General features: G+C 33.7%; 2 protein-coding genes across 2 annotated transcripts; both read left to right on the top strand.

Moving 5' to 3' along the window:
- The first annotated feature begins 1,047 nt into the window (after positions 1-1,047).
- On the top strand, positions 1,048-8,964 carry LOC148278980 (uncharacterized). Its single transcript, XM_088230630.1, has 3 exons — positions 1,048-1,159; positions 3,536-4,165; positions 6,966-8,964. The coding sequence occupies exons 2-3, from the start codon at positions 3,595-3,597 to the stop codon at positions 8,066-8,068; spliced, it is 1,674 nt and encodes a 557-aa protein (XP_088086756.1). The 5' UTR covers positions 1,048-1,159; positions 3,536-3,594; the 3' UTR covers positions 8,069-8,964.
- A 3,076-nt stretch (positions 8,965-12,040) lies between these two features.
- On the top strand, positions 12,041-17,677 carry LOC148278981 (uncharacterized). Its single transcript, XM_088230629.1, has 3 exons — positions 12,041-12,153; positions 14,130-15,043; positions 15,569-17,677. The coding sequence occupies exons 2-3, from the start codon at positions 14,164-14,166 to the stop codon at positions 16,504-16,506; spliced, it is 1,818 nt and encodes a 605-aa protein (XP_088086755.1). The 5' UTR covers positions 12,041-12,153; positions 14,130-14,163; the 3' UTR covers positions 16,507-17,677.
- Positions 17,678-19,531: the final 1,854 nt, after the last annotated feature.

The following is a 19,531-nucleotide window of genomic DNA, read 5'->3' on the forward strand; positions in this document are numbered from 1 at the left end:
TAATCTTTCGCGATACATTGAATTGAACCTATACAATGAGTAAATATTATTATATTTCTTCTGGAATCTCAACCGTTCTTGCGCTCTGTAAATGCAAGACGTGTTCGTTATCAAGATCGTTATCAAGGGATATAATAAAATACAAAAAATACAATTATTATCATTAGTGAAACAGCCACTAAATTTAAACTTAGGAGAATATGTAAAATAAACGACTAAAGCATGTAAAAAATGGTCCAAACCCTATTTTTTCCTATATTCCTGTTCGCGAAGAGAAAACGTAAGAGTAGCAACATTACTAACTATTCCAACTCATTAGCGTCCACGTCACAAACCCTGGGCAATGGGATCACACTCATAACGGTGTGATCACAGCAGATAACGAGAAGATGAAAGGAGAGTTTCTGGCACCTCCAAACCAGAACCAATCAGCTTAAAAAAGGGAACTCCGACAGAAAAATCCTCCAGAGAAGGTATGGGAAACCACTCTGGTCATCTTTTCCCAGGAATCATTATGGCGAGTACATCCAAGTATTGTCCTAGCCCCGGAGTAGCGCAGGACCGAGATGCTTTCGCTGTAGTGATCGCCAACGTCAAGGGAACTTGCTAAGGCACAGTAAAAAAAAAACGAGTAGAGGGAACTCATTCTCGCTGTAAAAATCTTACAAGGTTCTTTAGAAGCGCTGAAGACATCAAAGGGTGGAGGCAAATCTTAACGACGTTACTGTTAACTTACTTACGACTGCTCTGCCAAGAGCCAACGACAAAGAAGAATATAATTAAATTACAAAATTTAGCTGTTAATAATAGGTATCTAGGTAAGCATGGACACAGTCACTCGCATTAACTGCATACGCAGAACTGATTTAACATTATAAGAAGCTATTGAACGCAGCTAGGCTTAAAAAAGCTTTGTGCGTTTGAAATAATTTTTTTTATGTGACTGCACGTTGGTGTTTATGGATTAAGACATTTCCTTTCATCGAAATTTCTTTGTTTGTAGATTGTCTACCATAGTACATTTTATCTGTGGTTCTCCTGTCAAAGTGTCAAACTTAGCTGTGCGCGTCCCCTTAGCTAGTGAATAATAAATACACGAATTTCAATATTATTGGACGAATAAACTTAGTTTTTACTTATAAATCGCCGCAAAAAGTAGGTAAGTAACTATTCCAGTATGTAAATTAGAACAAAATAGATTTTTTTTAGCTAGATATGAATTCTTCTCCTTATCTGAAACAGTCAAGTTATGGAATAATTAGCATAGTGAATTCGCAATTAAAATAACGATTACAAAATAGTAAGAATATTATAATTTGTAAATATCACAAATAACACCGAGGCAAGTCTAAATTACAGGACTCTCGGCGGTATTAAATAAATATCTATATTTTGTACTTGTATTGTTTTATAATAAGGAAAACCAGAAGTATTCAATATTTTCAATCCAGCTTGCCATATTTGACTTAACCCGTCTTGTAGGGTTAAGTCTTGCCTTTGTAGCAATTAGCAATGTTTAGCTGGCACCATAGATCAGGGACAGTTCGATAGTTTTCGCATTTTTGGTTGATTCTTTCTTGTCTTTCGGAATAAATACAGATTCAACCCATTCTATTATCCATTTTTCTGATTTCCAAACTGAGTTACGTCTGTCGAGCTTTATTTTGATTCTGTCGTCAGTCATATTCTAATTGTGATTTGTACATTTTCAATATCCTGCTTGGGTCTTTAATTTGCTGGAGGATTATATCAGATTCTTCTGCGTTTGAATTAATATATTTATTCTTACTGGGCTTGCATACTTTTATCCTTGTATAGATCTGCGCAATAATCTCTCTATCTTCCGATGGCTTTCGATTTCATCTCTTGTGTTTCCTTGTGCGTCATCAATCGTCCATGTTCGAGTGTTAAACATTTTTGAGAGTGTTTTTACTTTTTTGATCACGAGTGTAATTGGGTTAGGGTAGGTATCGCATTCTAAGAATGATTATTTTTCTTTAGCCTAGATATTTTATTTTATTTTATTAACGTAAACGGCAAATCTGCCTTTTACAAAAATTTATAATACTAACATATTTGGCTTAATATGTATATATGTATTTTTTAAACACATAATTTTCTTTATACCCAAGATTTATTTTAAAAAAATTAAACCTAATAATTATACAAGATTTATATTAAAAAAATAACCTTAAAATTATACAGCATATTCAGTTGAAAGTTTAAATAATAAAACATTCTACAGTAATACAACAAGAAATTCATAAGTACTGTTTAATACAGCTGGGCAAAGTGAACAAAAAACTGTATATATTATAAAATGCATGAATAAATAAATATAATTACCATTCACCATCTTTGAAAAAGTTCAAAAGGTTTGTTCTATAGGAACAATACCCTACACTAAATATATCAGATACGTGGGAATAACTATTGCCGAGTTCATGAAATCTATTTAATACGGCATTACAAGTATACACTGTCCGTGAATTGTTGCTATAAAACGGTGGCACCTGTCTAGTCATTCTTCCAGGCGCCCTGAAGTTGATGAGAGATAATAATTCAGGGCAATCCCATATTGAATTTACAATTTTGAATAAATCTAAAATGTCTATAATTTTTCTTCTATCGTATATGTTTCATAATATAAAATAACGGAGAGAGATATAATGATAATACAATATGATCGGTTTTACTGATTGGAAATATTAGTTCTCGAACGAAAAAACATGTTTTTTAAAAATAATTTGTCATGCCGCGTTACTAATTCAAGAAAAAATGAGGCTTCATTTACCATTTATACATATTGACTATATTATATTTAATTAATATTTTATCTGCTGTATACTTTTGACTCGTGGCCTGTTGTGGTACAAAAAAGTAACCTATTATGTCACGATGTATCAAGTAATTTATTGGGTATTTTAAAACATTTAAGAAAAATTAAATCCGTTCTTTTGACATTTAGTAATTTTAATTAATACAATTTTTTCTTTGCATTTTACAATCAGTATACCTAAGTTACAAATACAATAAAAAATTATTGCATTAACACAAAAAATCGCACAAAGGCATGGCCTGTGCGCGTATATACATTTTATTTTTAATTGAAATAAAGGCTACTGGAAGAATACGATAGATATCAACGAGTCATAAAATGAGTGCTGATATTAGAACAGAATTTTTTCGTCACTAAAAAAGAGAAAATTATATTAAAAGTATATTCTGTTCATAAGAAAAAGGAACTACTTAAACCAGTTTTTTTATTCATAATTTCAACACAATTTTATCGAAACATATTCAAATAATTAATCTCTATCATATTGTCATTATGAAATGCATTGAACAGTTTTTAAGCTTTGAAAAATGAGTGTCTTTGCTCAAGTCTAGATTTACAATAAGGGATTTCAAGTAAATTATTCAATATTTGACTAGATTTCTCATAGCTTCAAAAGTTAATATAAATTTAAAACAATAAAGGGCCAAGAACTGTTCCTTGTGGAACTTCGAATTAAATACTTTGTTTCATTTCTAGGATATTTATCTTCAGATAAATCAAATAATTACTTTGATTCCGCTCTCAAAACCAGAGTTATGGAAATCGCATCGATAAATATTAAGGTGGAACCGGGAATTGGCGAGGTAGAAGGAGAAATTCTCCGTACTGGGGAAGGGGCGTCGCCTCCCTACAGAAGCGAGAAGCCAGATGTTGCTACCGTGAAAGCTGAACCGGGGACTGGTGATGTAGATAGAGATATTCCTTCTACTGCGGATTGGGCGTCACATCCATACAAAAGCGAGGAGTCAGATGGTAGTACCGTGAAGACTGAACCTGGAACTGGCGATGTAAAAGTGGAAATTTTTCATGCTGGGAAAAAAGCGGCACTTCCCTATAGAAATGTGGAGCCAGGTGTTCTAACCGTGAAGGCTGAACCGGAGACTGACGATGTGAAATTGGAAATTCCCCATACTGGAGGAGGGGCGTCGCGTCCTTACAGAAGCGAGGAACCAGGTGTAGCTACCGTGAAGGCTGAACCGGGGGCTAGTGTTGAGCAACAGAATACTATAGATAGTGATGTACCGATCTTTACGGATATCGACATTGATTATCCTGATATAAAACAAGAATGTTTAGAATCCTCTCGTTACGATGAAATCCCCTCAAGTAAGTTATATTTTCTCCTTCATTGCAATACATCATCATCGTTTCGTGTCCGCTCTCTAGTTCCTCCAAAGGCAAAGAGCCTCCATGTTACTTTATCGGCTGCCAACTCCTTTGCGTCCTTTCAAGTCATGTTTTCGTCCCGAAGTTCTGACATAAACTGCCGACGAACAGTCAGCAGTGAACGTCCAGGACGTCGAGAACCTGATGCCTTGTAAAATAGGCAACGTGGTTAAGGCTCTCAGGAGGCATCCGCAGTACATGGCCAAGCTAACTGTATCGCCTCAGCTTGATGGCAGTTGTCACCGGAGTTTGCTGTATCCGTTCTCTTATTACTTCACAAAGTCAAACCACCGCACACCCAAGATTCTTAAATCTCAGTATTTTGCTGTTTTGGGCCCTAGTAAGGTGCCTCGATTCGCATCCGTGGAGGAGAATAGGTGTTATGCAATCTGTATATAGGCGGCATTTGGTTTTCACTGAGTAAATATCCGTTCTCCAGACAGCTTTCATGCTGTTGAATGTGCCGCCTGCTACTCCTAACTGCACTCCCAGTTCTTTTTTAAAGCTGGTATTTTCTGTAACATGTACTCCCAGGTATTTAAAACTCTCGACCTTTTCCATGATTTGGTTTGATAGAGTCAGGGGATTTTGAGCATTATTTGTTCTGAGATTATGTCTGTGGACTAAAGATGTTTTGACTGAATATTATGTTACACAATAGGAGGATGATACTTTTTAACTGGTAAAAGATTATCAACCTCGAGACGTACAGTATGTTGGAGCCATGAACTGAAAACCAGATCAAAAGTTTCATTTCTATGGTTCAAAGTGTTGTTTATTTGGCTTAAATCAAGACAAGATAACGATTCAATAATTATCAATGAAAGCGGTAAAAATAAAGTATTCCAATGCATTTTTGGTTTACTTAGGTAAGCCGAAGTCTCTAAATAAGAGAGTGGACGATTTGTTATTTCTAGATGGTTATAATTCTTAAATCGTCTTGCAGTACGATAAGTACACTTCAACTGATCTGGCGGGTGGAAAATAAACTCCAGCAACGAGTAATTAGAAAATTTTGAGTTTGATTTGTACGAATCCATTTTCTACGCAATTACAATTCGCTACCACTTCAATTAGTAAGGTATTCACAGCTATAAGTGTTCCTCCTCCACTCATTCTGTTACTTGTGTGTGAAGGTCGGTCACAACGAAACAATTTATAGTTTGGAAATCGTAATTCTCTGTCATCAATATCCCTCGAAAGTCAGGTTAGTTTCTGTTAAAACTATCATATCGAAATTTGATTGGATACGTGAATGACGAAGAACTGAAAATTTGCTACGAATTTTACGAAATTAAGGTTTAAAATATGCATATTTTGAATTATCCGAATACAAGACGCTTCGCGTCTTGTGGGACAAGCAGCTCGCATGACGTTTCGGCGCTAAACTTTTACGCAACGTTTATAAGAAGCGCAGTCAGCGGTCATAACGCGTGACGTCAAAATGGCGTCATACCAACTGCGAGCCGTTTTGTATATGCTCATTTCTAAACACAAAATTTTAAATAAAACGTGTTTTGAATACATTGCTAGTTATATCACTAGAATCGTAAAAATTAGCTTTTATATATATGTTGTTTTTGACGTTATTCCTGACTCGTAAAAATACCCTACTGTGTGAGCTGGTTTGAGTACAATTCAACGATACGGACTGTTGATTTATACTCTAACAGGCTCCAAACTTATGAAGTATAGGTATTACAACTGTGTTTATGTTTTTTTAATTATTTATTCACACGTAAAATAAAGGCAAACATTTTCAGTGAATCACTTATTGTGAAATCCTTGGTCTGGGTTCTTATATACTCCAGTCGCAAGTGATCACAATTTCGGTCCGATCTATATGTTTCGATAATAATGAAAACTCTGACGTTCTTAATGCGTATAATAATCAGACTCTCAATGCAATAATTATATTACTTTTGAACTTGTGACTAACTAGGAGGGCAAAACTCAAATGAACGCAGATCCCGGCCGCCGCGCTGCTCTCCTCGTACTACTATATTATTATGTTAATGTCTATACACCAACATAATAAAGCATCTACATTATGCTAGCTATGTTTTATGTGACTAATAAATAAACATTATTTATCCAAAAGACTAATTGGACCTTCCCTCTCATTATCTAACATTTTTAACTGTAACTTTTTGGTAGAGCGCCGCTGAAGAATGTTATCTTAATGATGTTACAAAGTCACATAATGATCTACAGTAGCATATAAAGCTTCAAATTCTTAAGCCATCAGCAAACAATTATATATTCAATTCATCAAATACATCCTTTTAATCAATAACAAAGATGATGAACGGTATTGGACCCAAATGAATACACTGCGGAACCCCGCTATTAGCAAAGGAAGAATGGGATAAAATGACACATTTTTTACGTTTGTGATCTATCAGTTAAGTCGCTATAAAACCGTTTTATCATAACCGGTTTAGAAGCCACGTAAGCTTCCTTATTATGGTATAATGTGGTAACTACTAAACAGCTTGCTTAGCTTCGAAACCGGTCAGTAATAAAATATGAAATAAGTCATTAGACAAAAGGTTGTTTTGTTTTAATATATTTTTTGTTAATGGTTATCACAAAGATAGTGCTTCAAATATAAATTTAGTCTAAGAATACTAATTGATTGTCTAAAAAACTTTCATACTCATCTCATTTTTCATTACTTTGTTATCAAATTAACAGCGGTTTAAACTATTAGATTACATTGTTTGTGTTTTCATTTCAGGTTCACAAACAAGTCAGGAATATAACGCCCGTTCAAAGCGTCCATTTGAAGCTTCTCGAAGGATTATTTTGACATCGCACATGTCAAAACAAACTCGCGAGAAACCATTCTCATGCTCAGACTGCCAATTTAAATGTTCTTATAGATCTGTTTTGAAATCGCACACAAAAACGCACACAAAACCATTCTTATGTTCAGAATGCCAAAATAAATTTTCAACCAGCTCTGCTTTGAAATCACACATGTTTACTCACACTGGTGAGAAACCGTTCTCATGCTCAGAGTGCCAATATAAAGGTTCGAACAGCACTGCTTTGAAATCACACATGTTAACTCACAGTGGCAAGAAACCATTCTCATGCCCAGAGTGCCAGTTCAAATGTTCACACAGCTCTAATTTGAAATCACACATGTTAACTCATGCTGGCAAGAAACCATTATCATGCTCAGTGTGCCAATATAGATGTTCAAAGAGCACTACTTTGAAATCACACATGTTAACTCACACTGGCGAGAAACCATTCTCATGCTCAGAGTGCCAATATAAAGGTTCAACCAGCTATGCTCTGAAATCACACACTTTGATTCACACTGGCGAAAAACCGTTCTCATGCCCAGAGTGCCAATATAAGTGTTCAAACAGCTCTGCTTTGAAATCACACATGTTTACTCACAGTGGCAAGAAACCATTATCATGCTCAGAGTGCCATTATAAATGTTCGCACAGCTCTAATTTAAAATCACACATGTTAACTCATACTGGTGAGAAACGATTCTCGTGCTTAGAGTGCCAATATGTTTGTTCAAACAGCTCTGCTTTGAAATCTCACATGTTAATCCACTCTGGCGAGAAACCATTCTCATGCTCAGAGTGCCAATTTAAATGTTCACGAAAAAATAAGTTGAAATTACACATGTTTACTCATACTGGCGAGAAACCATTTTCATGTTCAGAGTGCAATTTTAAATTTTCACGAAAAGACAAATTGATCTTACACATGTTAACTCATACTGGCGAGAAACCATTCTCATGCTCAGAGTGCCAGTTCAAATGTTCACGAAAAGATAAATTGAACTCGCACATGTCTACTCATAGTAGCTAGAAACCATTATCGTGCTTAGAGTTCCAATATAAATGTTCACATTAAAGTTATTTGACTGACTGACTGTAAACCACTATCGTGCTCAAAGTGCCAGTATAAATGTTTACGTAAACGTAATTTAACAAAACTTATGTTGACTAATACTTGCATCAAACCATTCAACTGCTCCGATAATGAATGTACGTTTTCAATAAAGGTTTTTAATAAATCATTCATTAAATCACATTGGTGAGAAATTTCTTACTGGGAAATTACTAAAAATGAACGATAATTAATGACGTGTGGCTCTCACTTGGTACGACGGATAAGAGAAGTTGTTCCTCTCTATAACCATGACAGTTGTGCTTTTATAAATCGATCGTATTTGTGTACTTTCTTGTTATCAAACATCAGGCTTAATTCACTGGGAATTGAAGTGTGATGGTAATCGAGTTGCCGATGGCTTAACTATAATTAATATTTTGTTTGTCTTTCTGGTCACATCTGAAATGGGATGCTTAGTTTTTATGGATAGCTCAGATCATTTGAAATTGACTTGATTGATAATTAATTAATATTATAATGAAAATCAATGCGTATTAAGCTCTCAAGGACAAAAACTGTTTTCAAGAAAGGAGTTAAGGCCTGGATTTTCCTTATTGGGAGGGATTTAAGTAGGAAACTCCTTGATGATTGATGTTTGAGTTTACTGTGTAACATATTAATGTGCCATATATATGTTGTTTTTTTAAATTATATTTTATGTTTCTGATCCTACTCATGTGTCTGTGTCAACTAATTGCTTGTTACAACTCAACACAGGACTTTTAGTCCCATTGAGTTGGGACTTATGTCTCAAATAATGTACAATAAACTTATGTGTGTAAATAAATGAATAAAAAATAAATGCGCTCACAGCTAGCTCTTTACATTTAAAGCATATTTATAACGTCACTTTACTATTAAAATTTAACTGGCGTCGTGATAAAAAATTACGTTACTGGCGTACGAGCCCCGTTGGACCCACTCTTTTAAAAAATATATATTTTTAAAATGTCTTATGTTAGATTTTAATTTATAATTATATGGTTCATATTCTGTTCATTGGTAAATAAAACATATAACAAAAACATACACTTTAATCAGCCTTAAACAACAATATTGTTATATTAAATATTTCTAGTCTACAAAAACGTAGAATTGATTCCATATATATGCTCGGCATACTAAATGGTATAATCGATGTTCCATCATTACTGGGACAAGTAAAATTCAATATTCCGACTCGTAGGTCGAGAAACAATGAAGTACGTACTGTTCATCGATCAGCATAGAACAAACTATGGCCTTAATTATCCAATGACCCGTCTTTGTCGTATTGTTAACTCAAGACAAGATCTGGACTTTTTTGGTTTAAGTTTCCAAGGATTTAAACGAGCACTAAATAAATTGTCCAGATCTTGTCTCGGTGTTACTTATGTTTGCAATGCTTCTTTTCATTATTTTTTTATGTTTTAAACAATTATTTTATTGTTATATTTAAACCCTTTAAATTGTATACATGGACCATGTAAGTTAATAAATAAATGAATTAATAATATTGACAAAATGAAAAAATGTAAAAACAGTGTTTAGTAATTTGACCAATGAACCTTACTACAATTTACGGATGAGGCCAAATCCTGACGACGCACATAGGGTATTTCTGCTAATTAGGCGGCTAAAATACATAAAAAACATAGAAAGGATTCAAAATATTCAAAAAAAATAATTTTAAATACCTAGATTATAAAAACAATACAACGCTTTGCACTTACAGCCAATCTGTCAAACAAAATGGATTTTTTACTCTTCAAAATAGACACCACTGTATTTGAATTATGAGTTTTACATTAATAATTAAATAATAAAGAAGACTCTTTTAACCTACTCTCCAAAATTAATCTAAATGTCCCCTTTAGCGTGACAAGAAATAAGTATTTATTCCATCTGCCAGTCTGTAGCATTAACTATGCACAACACTCTATCGTTCTTGCTCTAACTATAATGCTTTTTTTTCTTCTATTGATATATTTTACATTCTATTTATTTTAACATAAATTACGAATTTTTATTTCTGGCTGCGATACGATCCCACTTACTATTTAATGATGCTCAAACTTACACACACCTGAGCACTTACTCCTGCACTAATACACATAAACACACATCTACACTTACTCTCATACAAATACACATAAACATATCCTTTTGTTGTAACACAATTTAATAATATGTATGATTCTTATTCAGAAACTTTGCTGGTCTGTCTTTAAACTGTATTTTTTTTATGTTACCATATCATTGTCGACTGTTTGTTTCTTTAAAATAAAAAAATAAAATATAAAAATATAAATAAATTTCATTCTTCCGAAGAAAATTTTGTAGGTACTTTTTTATACACTTAAATCCACCTTTTTTCAAATTGTGACTTCAAATAGGTAAAATTATGATTCACTTCTTTCTTTTGCTCGTCAGAAACTTCATCTCGAGATAAAATATATCAACTTTTCGTCAAAACTTGGAAAGCCTTGTTGCTGCTTTTTGTCAAAAAAGAGTCTACGCATTATTCTTCGGGTCCCCGAGGTGCCTTCAAATTCTAAAAAATAATATGAACTCATTTACAAGAAAAATAATTTATGTTGAAATAAGGCGGTTTTGCATAAAAGTGATTCATTGACCCTAAATACATTGATTTCACGGAAAACCACGGCTAAATTTGATGCATTCAATGAGTGCAAACGTTTTATTTTCAATAGCAACCGATAAAACCACGGGGACACACCCTGAGGTACAACAAAAACCATTTTGAATACAAAAAACAAAGAATTATCCGAAAAAGACTTTCAACCTACTAATACCTATATATTTAATTATCATTATGTTTTAATAAAACTTACGTACTTGACGTGCTCCCTTCTTGCCAACATAATCACGACTGCTCTGCCAAGAGCAAACGACCAAGAAGAATATAATAAAAAAAATTAAAAATAGCTGTTAGGCATGGACACAAACACTCGCAGTAAATGAATTTAAAAATTAAGCTTTTGGGCATGGGCACAATCATTCGTAGTAACTGCATACGCAGAACTGATTTGACATCATTTTTGTTTATTTTTTTTTATTTTAATATTTCATTAATAAACCATAACGGGTTACATACATTTAACAAAATAGTTTTACTTTTAAAATTCACATTCTAATGTTAGTAATAATAGTTTTTACATCTTTTGTAAAGGTTGTCTGAGTCTTTTGTTTAGTTTTGTCTGGTAGTTTATTGTATAATTTCAGTCCATGGTTTATTAGTATCGATTGTCTTTTTCTTGTTTTAGAAGGTTGTATCTTCTTCTTGTTTTGAAGGCGGCCTCCGTGGTGTAGTGGTCAAGACGCTTGACTCACGCACGGAAGGTTCCGGGTTCGATTCCCGGTGAGAACACAAAAATTAAAAATATGATTTTGCTCAAGCCTGGTTGTTCTGTAATGTAATTCACCACTGTAATTGGGCCTCCTGGCCTGTTGTGGCGCAAAAAAATGAAATGAAAAGTATATGATATTTTTCTGATATTCTCGTATTGTGTTCATGTTTGCTACAGTTTTTTTCCAGTTTTAATTATTCGTCTACAATTGCATCAGTGGCTAATTTATGAATAAATTTTAAGGGTTCTACTTTAAAGAGTTCAGTTACATTTAATTGTTTGGATTGTTTAAAAAGTTCTTTAGTTGCTGTTAGATAGGATAGGTCATTTACTAACTTTAATATTTTATTTGGCTGCCTTTATATTTTATAAGAAGCTACTGGACGCGGCTAAGCGAAAGCTTTGGGCGTTTCCAAGGAATTTGTTTTTTTGTTTGATTGGGTCACTATGACCGCACGTTGGTGTTTATGGATTAAGAAATTACCTTTCTTCGCTTTTTTGTAGATTGTCTACCATAGTACATTTTATCTGTGGTTCTCCTGTCAAACTCTGAACCGAGCGCTTTTCTATTAGCTCGTAAATAATAAATACGTTAATTACAATATTATTGGACGGATACACTAAGTTTTTACTTACAAATCACCGCTAAAAGTAAGTAACTATTCCAGTACGTAAAGCAGAACAACATATTTTTTATTTGTAGCACCGCAACAGAATCGAATACGGAACTCCCGTGCGTGAGGCTATCGTTTTAGATAGATGTGAATTCTCCTGATAGTCTAGTTATGGAATAATTAGCATAGTGAATTCGCAATTGACACAATAAGCATTAACTAATGCTAGTTAAAGCTGCTTATGAAATACCTATAACAAAATAGTAAGAATGTTATAATTTGTTAATATTACATATAACACCGAGGCAAGCCTAAATTATTGAAGGACTCTTGGCGGTATTAAAAAAATATATCTGTAATTTGTATATTGTTTTATAAAAAGGAAAACCTTAAATATTTAATATTTTCATGACTGAGTCTCATGCGCCTTTAACGAATCCGGCTTGCTCTATTGTAATTAACCAGTCTTGCAAGGTTGTGTCTCGCCTTTGTAGCAATGTTTAGTTTGCACGAGATATAACGGACAGTTCGACAACTTTTGCACTTTTCGGTTGATCCTTTTTTGTGTATTGAACGAAATACAGATACAACCCTTTAATCTCCAGAACTGTCCCGGGATTAAAATAGGATTTCTTAAAGCTAGAAATGGCTGCAAGTGACATGGGTCTTAAAATAATTACATCTTAGACTAAATATATGTTAGCAAGAAAGTCGCAAATAAACTATGTACAGCAGGCAATTGACGTTGGGTCACACCACATAGACACTGTCAACTCCTTTGAATATTTAGGTATTGAAATGACTAATGATAACAATTATATTACCGAGATTAGGGCACGGCTATCGGTGGCAAACAGATGTTATTATGGCTTGTTTAAACATCTGGGATCCAAATTGCTTACTGGAAAAACTAAGACCATTATTTAAAAAACTCTCCTCAGACCGGTCATTTCATATGGTGCGGAACGCTGGGTTATGACCGAAAGATATGAAATATGGTATTGGTATTCAAAAGAAAAATATTAAGGAAGATATTTGGTGCTGTCAACCAAAACGGAATGTGGAGGAGACGGTTTAATCACGAATTAGAGGCACTGTATGGTGAACCCAACATCGCACAATTCATCTAATTAAGAAGATTACAATGGTCGGGTCATGTGCACATAATAAATGATAACCGTACCCCAAAAAATATTATTTATACCACTCCTGAAGGCAGACGAAGCAGAGGCAGAGCAAAATTAAGACGGCTGGATAATGTGTAAAGTGACATTAGAGCCCGACAAACTGGAAAAGAGCCGCAGGGTGCAGGAACGAATGGAGATAACTTCTGGAGGAGGCCAGGGCCCACAACGAGCTACAGCGCCACTGATGATGATGACAGATTCAACCCAATCAATTAGTCTTTTTTCTGATTTCCAAACTGAGTTCCATCTGTCGTGCATTATTTTGATACCGACGTCAGTCATATTCTTATTGTGATTTGTATTTTTCAGTTTCATTTATCCTTTTTGGACTTGCATACTTTTATACTTGTATATATCTGCGCAATAATCTCTAAACATTTTTGTGTGTTTTTACTTTTTCTTTCACGAGTGTGATTGAGTAGGTATCGCGACTTCCGAGAATGATTATATTTCTCTAGCCTAAATGTCTATGTAAGGATAAAATAACGGAGAGCGATTAACTGATAATATTATAATGTAATTGGTTTTGATGATTATAAATATTTGTTCTCATACAAAAAACATATTCTTTTTCAATTTTTTATGCAGTGTTACTAATCAAACAACAAAAAAGGCATCATTTACAATTTAAACATATTGGCTATAAAATATTTCATTTATGTTTTATCTGCATTATACTTTTGACTCGTGGCATGTTGTGGTACAAAAAATTTACCTTGCGTTTCAGTGTATTAAGTAATTTATTGGGTAATTGAAAACATTTTTAAAAAATCCTTCCGACATAAATTATTTTATTTTCGAATTAAATATTTTGTTCTATTTCTAGGAATTACTTTGAATCCGCTCTCAAAACCAGAGCTATGGAAATATCTACAATGAATATTAAGGTGGAACCGGGAATTGGCGACGTAGAAGGAGAAATTCTCCATACTGAGGAAGAGGGGTCGCATCCCTACAGAAACGAGGAGCCAGGTGTTGCTACTGTGAAGGCTGAACCCGGGACTGGCGATATAGATGGAGATATTATCTTTACTGCGCCTCTTCAGACGTCACGTGTCTACAAGAGCGAAGAGTCAGATAGTAGTACCGTGAAGACTGAACCGGGGTCTAGCGATGTAGACGGATATATTCTCTACAAAGGGGAAGAGCCATCACATCCCTACAAAGGCGACGAGCCAGGTGTTGCTACTGTGAAGGCTGAACCGGGGACTAGCGATGTAGATGGAGATGTTATCTATACTGCGGAAGAGGCGTCACGTTTCTACAAAAGCGAGGAGTCAGATGGTAGTACCGTGAAGGCTGAACCGGGGCTTAGCGATGTAGATGGATATATTCTCTATACTGGTGAAAAGCCATCACATCCCTGGAGAAGCGATGAGCCAGGTGTTGCTACTGTTAAGACTGAACCGGGGACTAGCGATGTAGATGGAGATGTAATCTATACTGCGGAAGAGGCGTCACGTTCCTACAAAAGCGAGGAGTCAGATGGTAGTACCGTGAAGACTGAACCGGGAACTGACGATGTAAAAGTAGAATTTCTCCATGCTGGGGAAGGAGCGTCACGTCCTTATAGAAACGAGAAGCCAGGCGTTGCTACAGCGAAGACTGAACCGGGAGGCAGTACTTACCAGCCTAGCTTAACCAGCGGTCATATTATCTGCACAAATACGGATATAAGAAATCCTGAAATTAAACAAAATTGCTTGGATTCCTCCTCTCGTAACGGTGAAATTTCCTCAAGTAAGTGATACTTCCATCCTCATTATTTGTTCTGAGATTACGTCTATGGACTATATATGATAGTACGCAGAGGAACTAAACTAAATAAGCTAGATATGTGATACAGTATTATATCAAAAATATTTTTAAAAAATAATTAGTTATGTAATAATAATAAAAAAGGTTAAATAATAAGTTGGACAATATAATAAAAAATTGTGTATGTATAAATTTAATGATTCAACAAACAAAATCGAATCATTGAATTTTAAGATGAACAGTTTTTTATTATCAATAAAATTTGCTGAATTTGCAATTTATTCATAAAACATTTGAAAGAATCGTCAACATTTCAATTGTGAAAGTTCAGTCCAGTATTTTTGAGAAATACTGTTATAGCGATTAATAAAATCTCATTTTTTTAAATCCTGAATAATTGATAAAATTTATTGTACCAGAAACTTTCCCACTTATCTTATTTTCCATTAGCTTGTTATAAAATAAACAGCAGCTGAAATGATTACATTGTGTGTGTTTTTATTTCAGGTTCGCAAGCAAGTCAGAAATACGACACCTGTCCAAAGTGTCCATTTAAATCTTACCGAAGGATTATTTTGAAATCGCACATGTTAACTCATACTAGCAAGAAATTATTCTCATGCTCAGAATGCCAATATAAATCTTTACGAAAAAGTCATTTGCAATCCCATATGTTAACTCATTCAACCGAGAAACCATTCTCATGCTCAGACTGCCAATTTAAATGTTCTCGTAGCTCTACTCTGAAATCGCACATGTTAACTCATGCTGCTAACAAACCATTCTCATGCTTAGAATGCCAATATAAATTTTCAACCAGCTCTGCTTTAAAATCACACATGTCAACTCACACTGGCGAGAAACCATTCTCATGCTCAGAGTGCCAATTTAAATGTTCAAAGAGCTCTGCTTTGAATTCGCACTTTTTAACTCATACTGGTGAAAAACCATTCTCGTGCACAGAGTGCCAATATAAATGTTCAAAGAGCTTTACTTTGAAAACACATATGTCAACCCACACTGGCGAGAAACCATTCTTATGCTCAGAGTGCCAATATAAATCTGCAACCAGCCATGGTTTGAAAGCACACATGTCAACTCATACTGGCGAGAAACCATTCTTATGCTCAGAGTGCCAATATAAATCTTCAACCAACCATGGTTTGAAAGCGCATATGTTAACTCATACCGGTGAGAAACCATTTGCTTGCTCAGAGTGCCATTTTAAATATTCACGAAAAAATAAGTTGAAAGCACACATGTTAACTCATACTGGTGAGAAACCATTTTCATGCTCAGAGTGCCAGTTCAAATGTTCACGAAGAGATAAGTTGAATTTGCACATGTTGACTCATAGTGACGAGAAACCATTCTCGTGCTTAGAGTGTCAATATAAATGTTCACGTAAAAGTTATTTAACAAGGCATATGTTGACCCATACCTAAGGCGGCCAACTTTGTGAAACGTCAATGCGGGACATTTTCGCGAAAAGAGAAAAATATTTTTATGAAGAACTGAGGGTGGGTGTGTCAGTACGCTTAATCAAGAAACAATCAAACAAATCTTAAAGAAAGCGATCTTGTATTCTTAAAATCGTATTTTTCACAAGAACGCCTTTTTTTTACTAACTCAGGGTTGTGATTTAAAACATCATAAATGTTTTCGCAACTGCCCATATAAAATCTTATAATTAGCACAGCGCGCAACGTTTCTTTTGAAAGTGAGGATTTTTCTGATGTCCACATGGCATTCATCAATGAAAATACTTAAAAAGTATTGGACGACGGCCAGTCAATTTTTAAAGGTCATTTGCTTTTTTTTTTAAATCCCAGAATACATCCATCCATCATTGTTCTGTGTTATACTTCATATCCTCCCATATCTTTAGAGCATCGTGGATGGTTCACATAATTTGAGACGTAGTTTATTTTGTCAAATAAGCTTTCTTCATTTATTGTCATAGCCGCCGTCGTAGGCATTTGTACTGATAATTGTTGGTATTTGTTATATTAATAATTGCTGTACATCGGTCCATTTCAGACATTTTTATAAATTGAATCCAAGTGTATGTTTGGCGTTCATTATATTGATGCATGTGCTTCTCCAGATACTGGGTGCAATTTTGGTAAAAGTTACGAATGTGCCTCATATTATCATTCCTCTCAATTTGACCACTCTCTACAAGTTAAGTCAACTCAGTCCTTATAGTCAGAGGAGTGTAATCGTTTTCCAATCGGTTTGTGTACTTATTTTTTAAATCCACAAACGTGTAGGAAACTTCTGTGAAGCTGATTTTGTCGCCTTCCATAATTTTTACCGTGTCATTAAATATTGATGCTCGCACATGGGTGAATTTTAACCAAAGCTCTGAGCATTCGTGAGAGGAAAATGCGTTTAGTACAGCGGGGCATTATTCTTGCGATAAAAAATATGATTTCAATGGCAAATACGATTGTAAGATTCTCTCAACTGCAGGCAAAACTGCGAATCATCTGGTTTTGCTGTACCCCAGCATTCTTTTATATTGTATCGCTGCTTGAGTTGAGTTAACAGTTTTATAATGTAAACCTTACGTTTTTGGCGGAATTTATAATAAACAGTTTAATAAAAACAAAACGTTTATCTATTATTAATTACAACATATTGAAATTTCAATCATTTAAATGGTTTCATAATTAAAATTAGACATTTTTATTTACCCATGTAAAAAAACAATATTCATTTAATTTGAATTTATAAATAAAACAATGAATACAGGGTCGTTCAATTTATTCAACACATAATGAAGTAATAAACTAATGGCCAGTATCTACAATTACATGAAATATATCCCACCTATAATATAATAGAAAAAAAGTTTAAGCTGCTTTATTTCATTTATTTTTTATTAACATAAACGGCAAATCTGCCTTTTACAAACATTTATAATACTAACATATTTGGCTTAAAATATTTTTTTTAAACATAAATTTCCTTATACCCAAGATTTATAAAAAAAAAATAAACCTAAAAATTATACACGATTTATATTTAAAAAAATATACAGCATATTCAGTAGAAAGTTTAAATAATAAAACATTCTACAGTAATACAACAAGAAAATCATAAGTACTGTTTCATACAGCTAGACAAAGTGAACTGTATATATTATTTATTTTATTTTATTTTATTTGGGAAATCAACAGTTCTACATACATATTTTTAGTAAACCGATATAGTGTATAAACTCAGAACTAATAACAGATTTCCACATAGTATACAAAGTTACTAAAGAAAATATATTACATATCAAATGAATACATACAATTTATACATATAAAAATGTTATTTTCATGTACTCAATAAACAAGGATTTTTTAAATATTTATTTTAAGAACATTAAGTTACTGTAAATTGGGCGGGATAAGGAAAAGAATGCTTGAAGAGAGGATAAGGAGGGAGGGGAGATGTACATATTCATTATTATAATGTCTACTAAGTTACATAATACATTTTTAGTTTAAATTTTAAATCTGACAGAGTGATGTTTGTGTAATCTTTATTTTTAAATTTTGTATTGTACATTGAAAAAGTCCTACGAAAAAAAGCATTTTTTACATACGATGTTTTACTTATTGGTACATGAAAAAGGTGGTACCGTCTAAAAATCCTGGCTGGCACATGTATTGTTATTAAACCAAGCAGCTCTGTACAGTCAACCATTCCTGTCATAATTTTGTAAAGCAGTAGTTGGTCCGCACACACTCTGCGGTATTGTAGAGAAATGATTGAAATGGAAGGTGGAGGCAGTGAGAGTTGACACATAAGAAATACCGGTTTTGTATTTAAGGTACTTTATAAATTTGTTTTGAATATTTTCTATTCTACTTATATATATGGCATACTAAGGATTCCATATCATATAATGATTCCATATTATGAAATGCATGAATAAATAAATAAAATTACCATTCATAATCTTTGAAAAAGTTCAAAAGGTTTGTTCTATGGGAACACTAAATATATCAGATACGTGGGAATATTAATTTATTTTTATTTATTTAACTTTTTGTACATTATGTTATTTGTACATTGGCGGGCTTATTGCCAAATGGCAATTTCTTCCAATCAACCGATAAAATAAAAGTTTTATTTTTATAATTCAAGTTACAGAACATATTCAATGGAAAAAAGGATTAAAAAGCTAAAGATATATAAAAATAGAAATAAAAGTATTTGTTTATAAATTACCTTAAATCAAAACTATTACTCAATGGGAAAAGGAAAAAAGGGGAAAGAGAAAAGGAGGAGAGATTAAGAAAGAGAAAGATATGTTTCTTCAGACGTGATTTAAACAGAGATAATGTAGTAACGTTATTGCAGACTGGCTGGATTTTCTTCCAAAAGAGTTATTTTGTTTTCAATTTGTTGCAACAGAGAGAGAAAACATTATTGAGAAGGGAATATTGAAGTCTAGACATTTACAGGGCA

The sequence above is a fragment of the Micrasema longulum genome, unplaced genomic scaffold (genome assembly GCF_059751315.1).
Source record: "Micrasema longulum isolate JH-2025_06_02 unplaced genomic scaffold, ASM5975131v1 h1tg000801l, whole genome shotgun sequence".
NCBI lineage: Eukaryota > Metazoa > Arthropoda > Insecta > Trichoptera > Brachycentridae > Micrasema > Micrasema longulum.

What these genes read in the sequence shown, in the direction of transcription:
- LOC148278980 (XM_088230630.1), top strand. Translation starts at nt 3,595, where the DNA reads ATGGAAATCGCATCGATAAATATTAAGGTGGAACCGGGAATTGGCGAG. An exon ending in TTACGATGAAATCCCCTCAA is followed by an intron (nt 4,166 to 6,965) that starts GTAAGTTATATT and finishes TTTTCATTTCAG; the next exon opens with GTTCACAAACAAGTCAGGAA.
- LOC148278981 (XM_088230629.1), top strand. Translation starts at nt 14,164, where the DNA reads ATGGAAATATCTACAATGAATATTAAGGTGGAACCGGGAATTGGCGAC. An exon ending in TAACGGTGAAATTTCCTCAA is followed by an intron (nt 15,044 to 15,568) that starts GTAAGTGATACT and finishes TTTTTATTTCAG; the next exon opens with GTTCGCAAGCAAGTCAGAAA.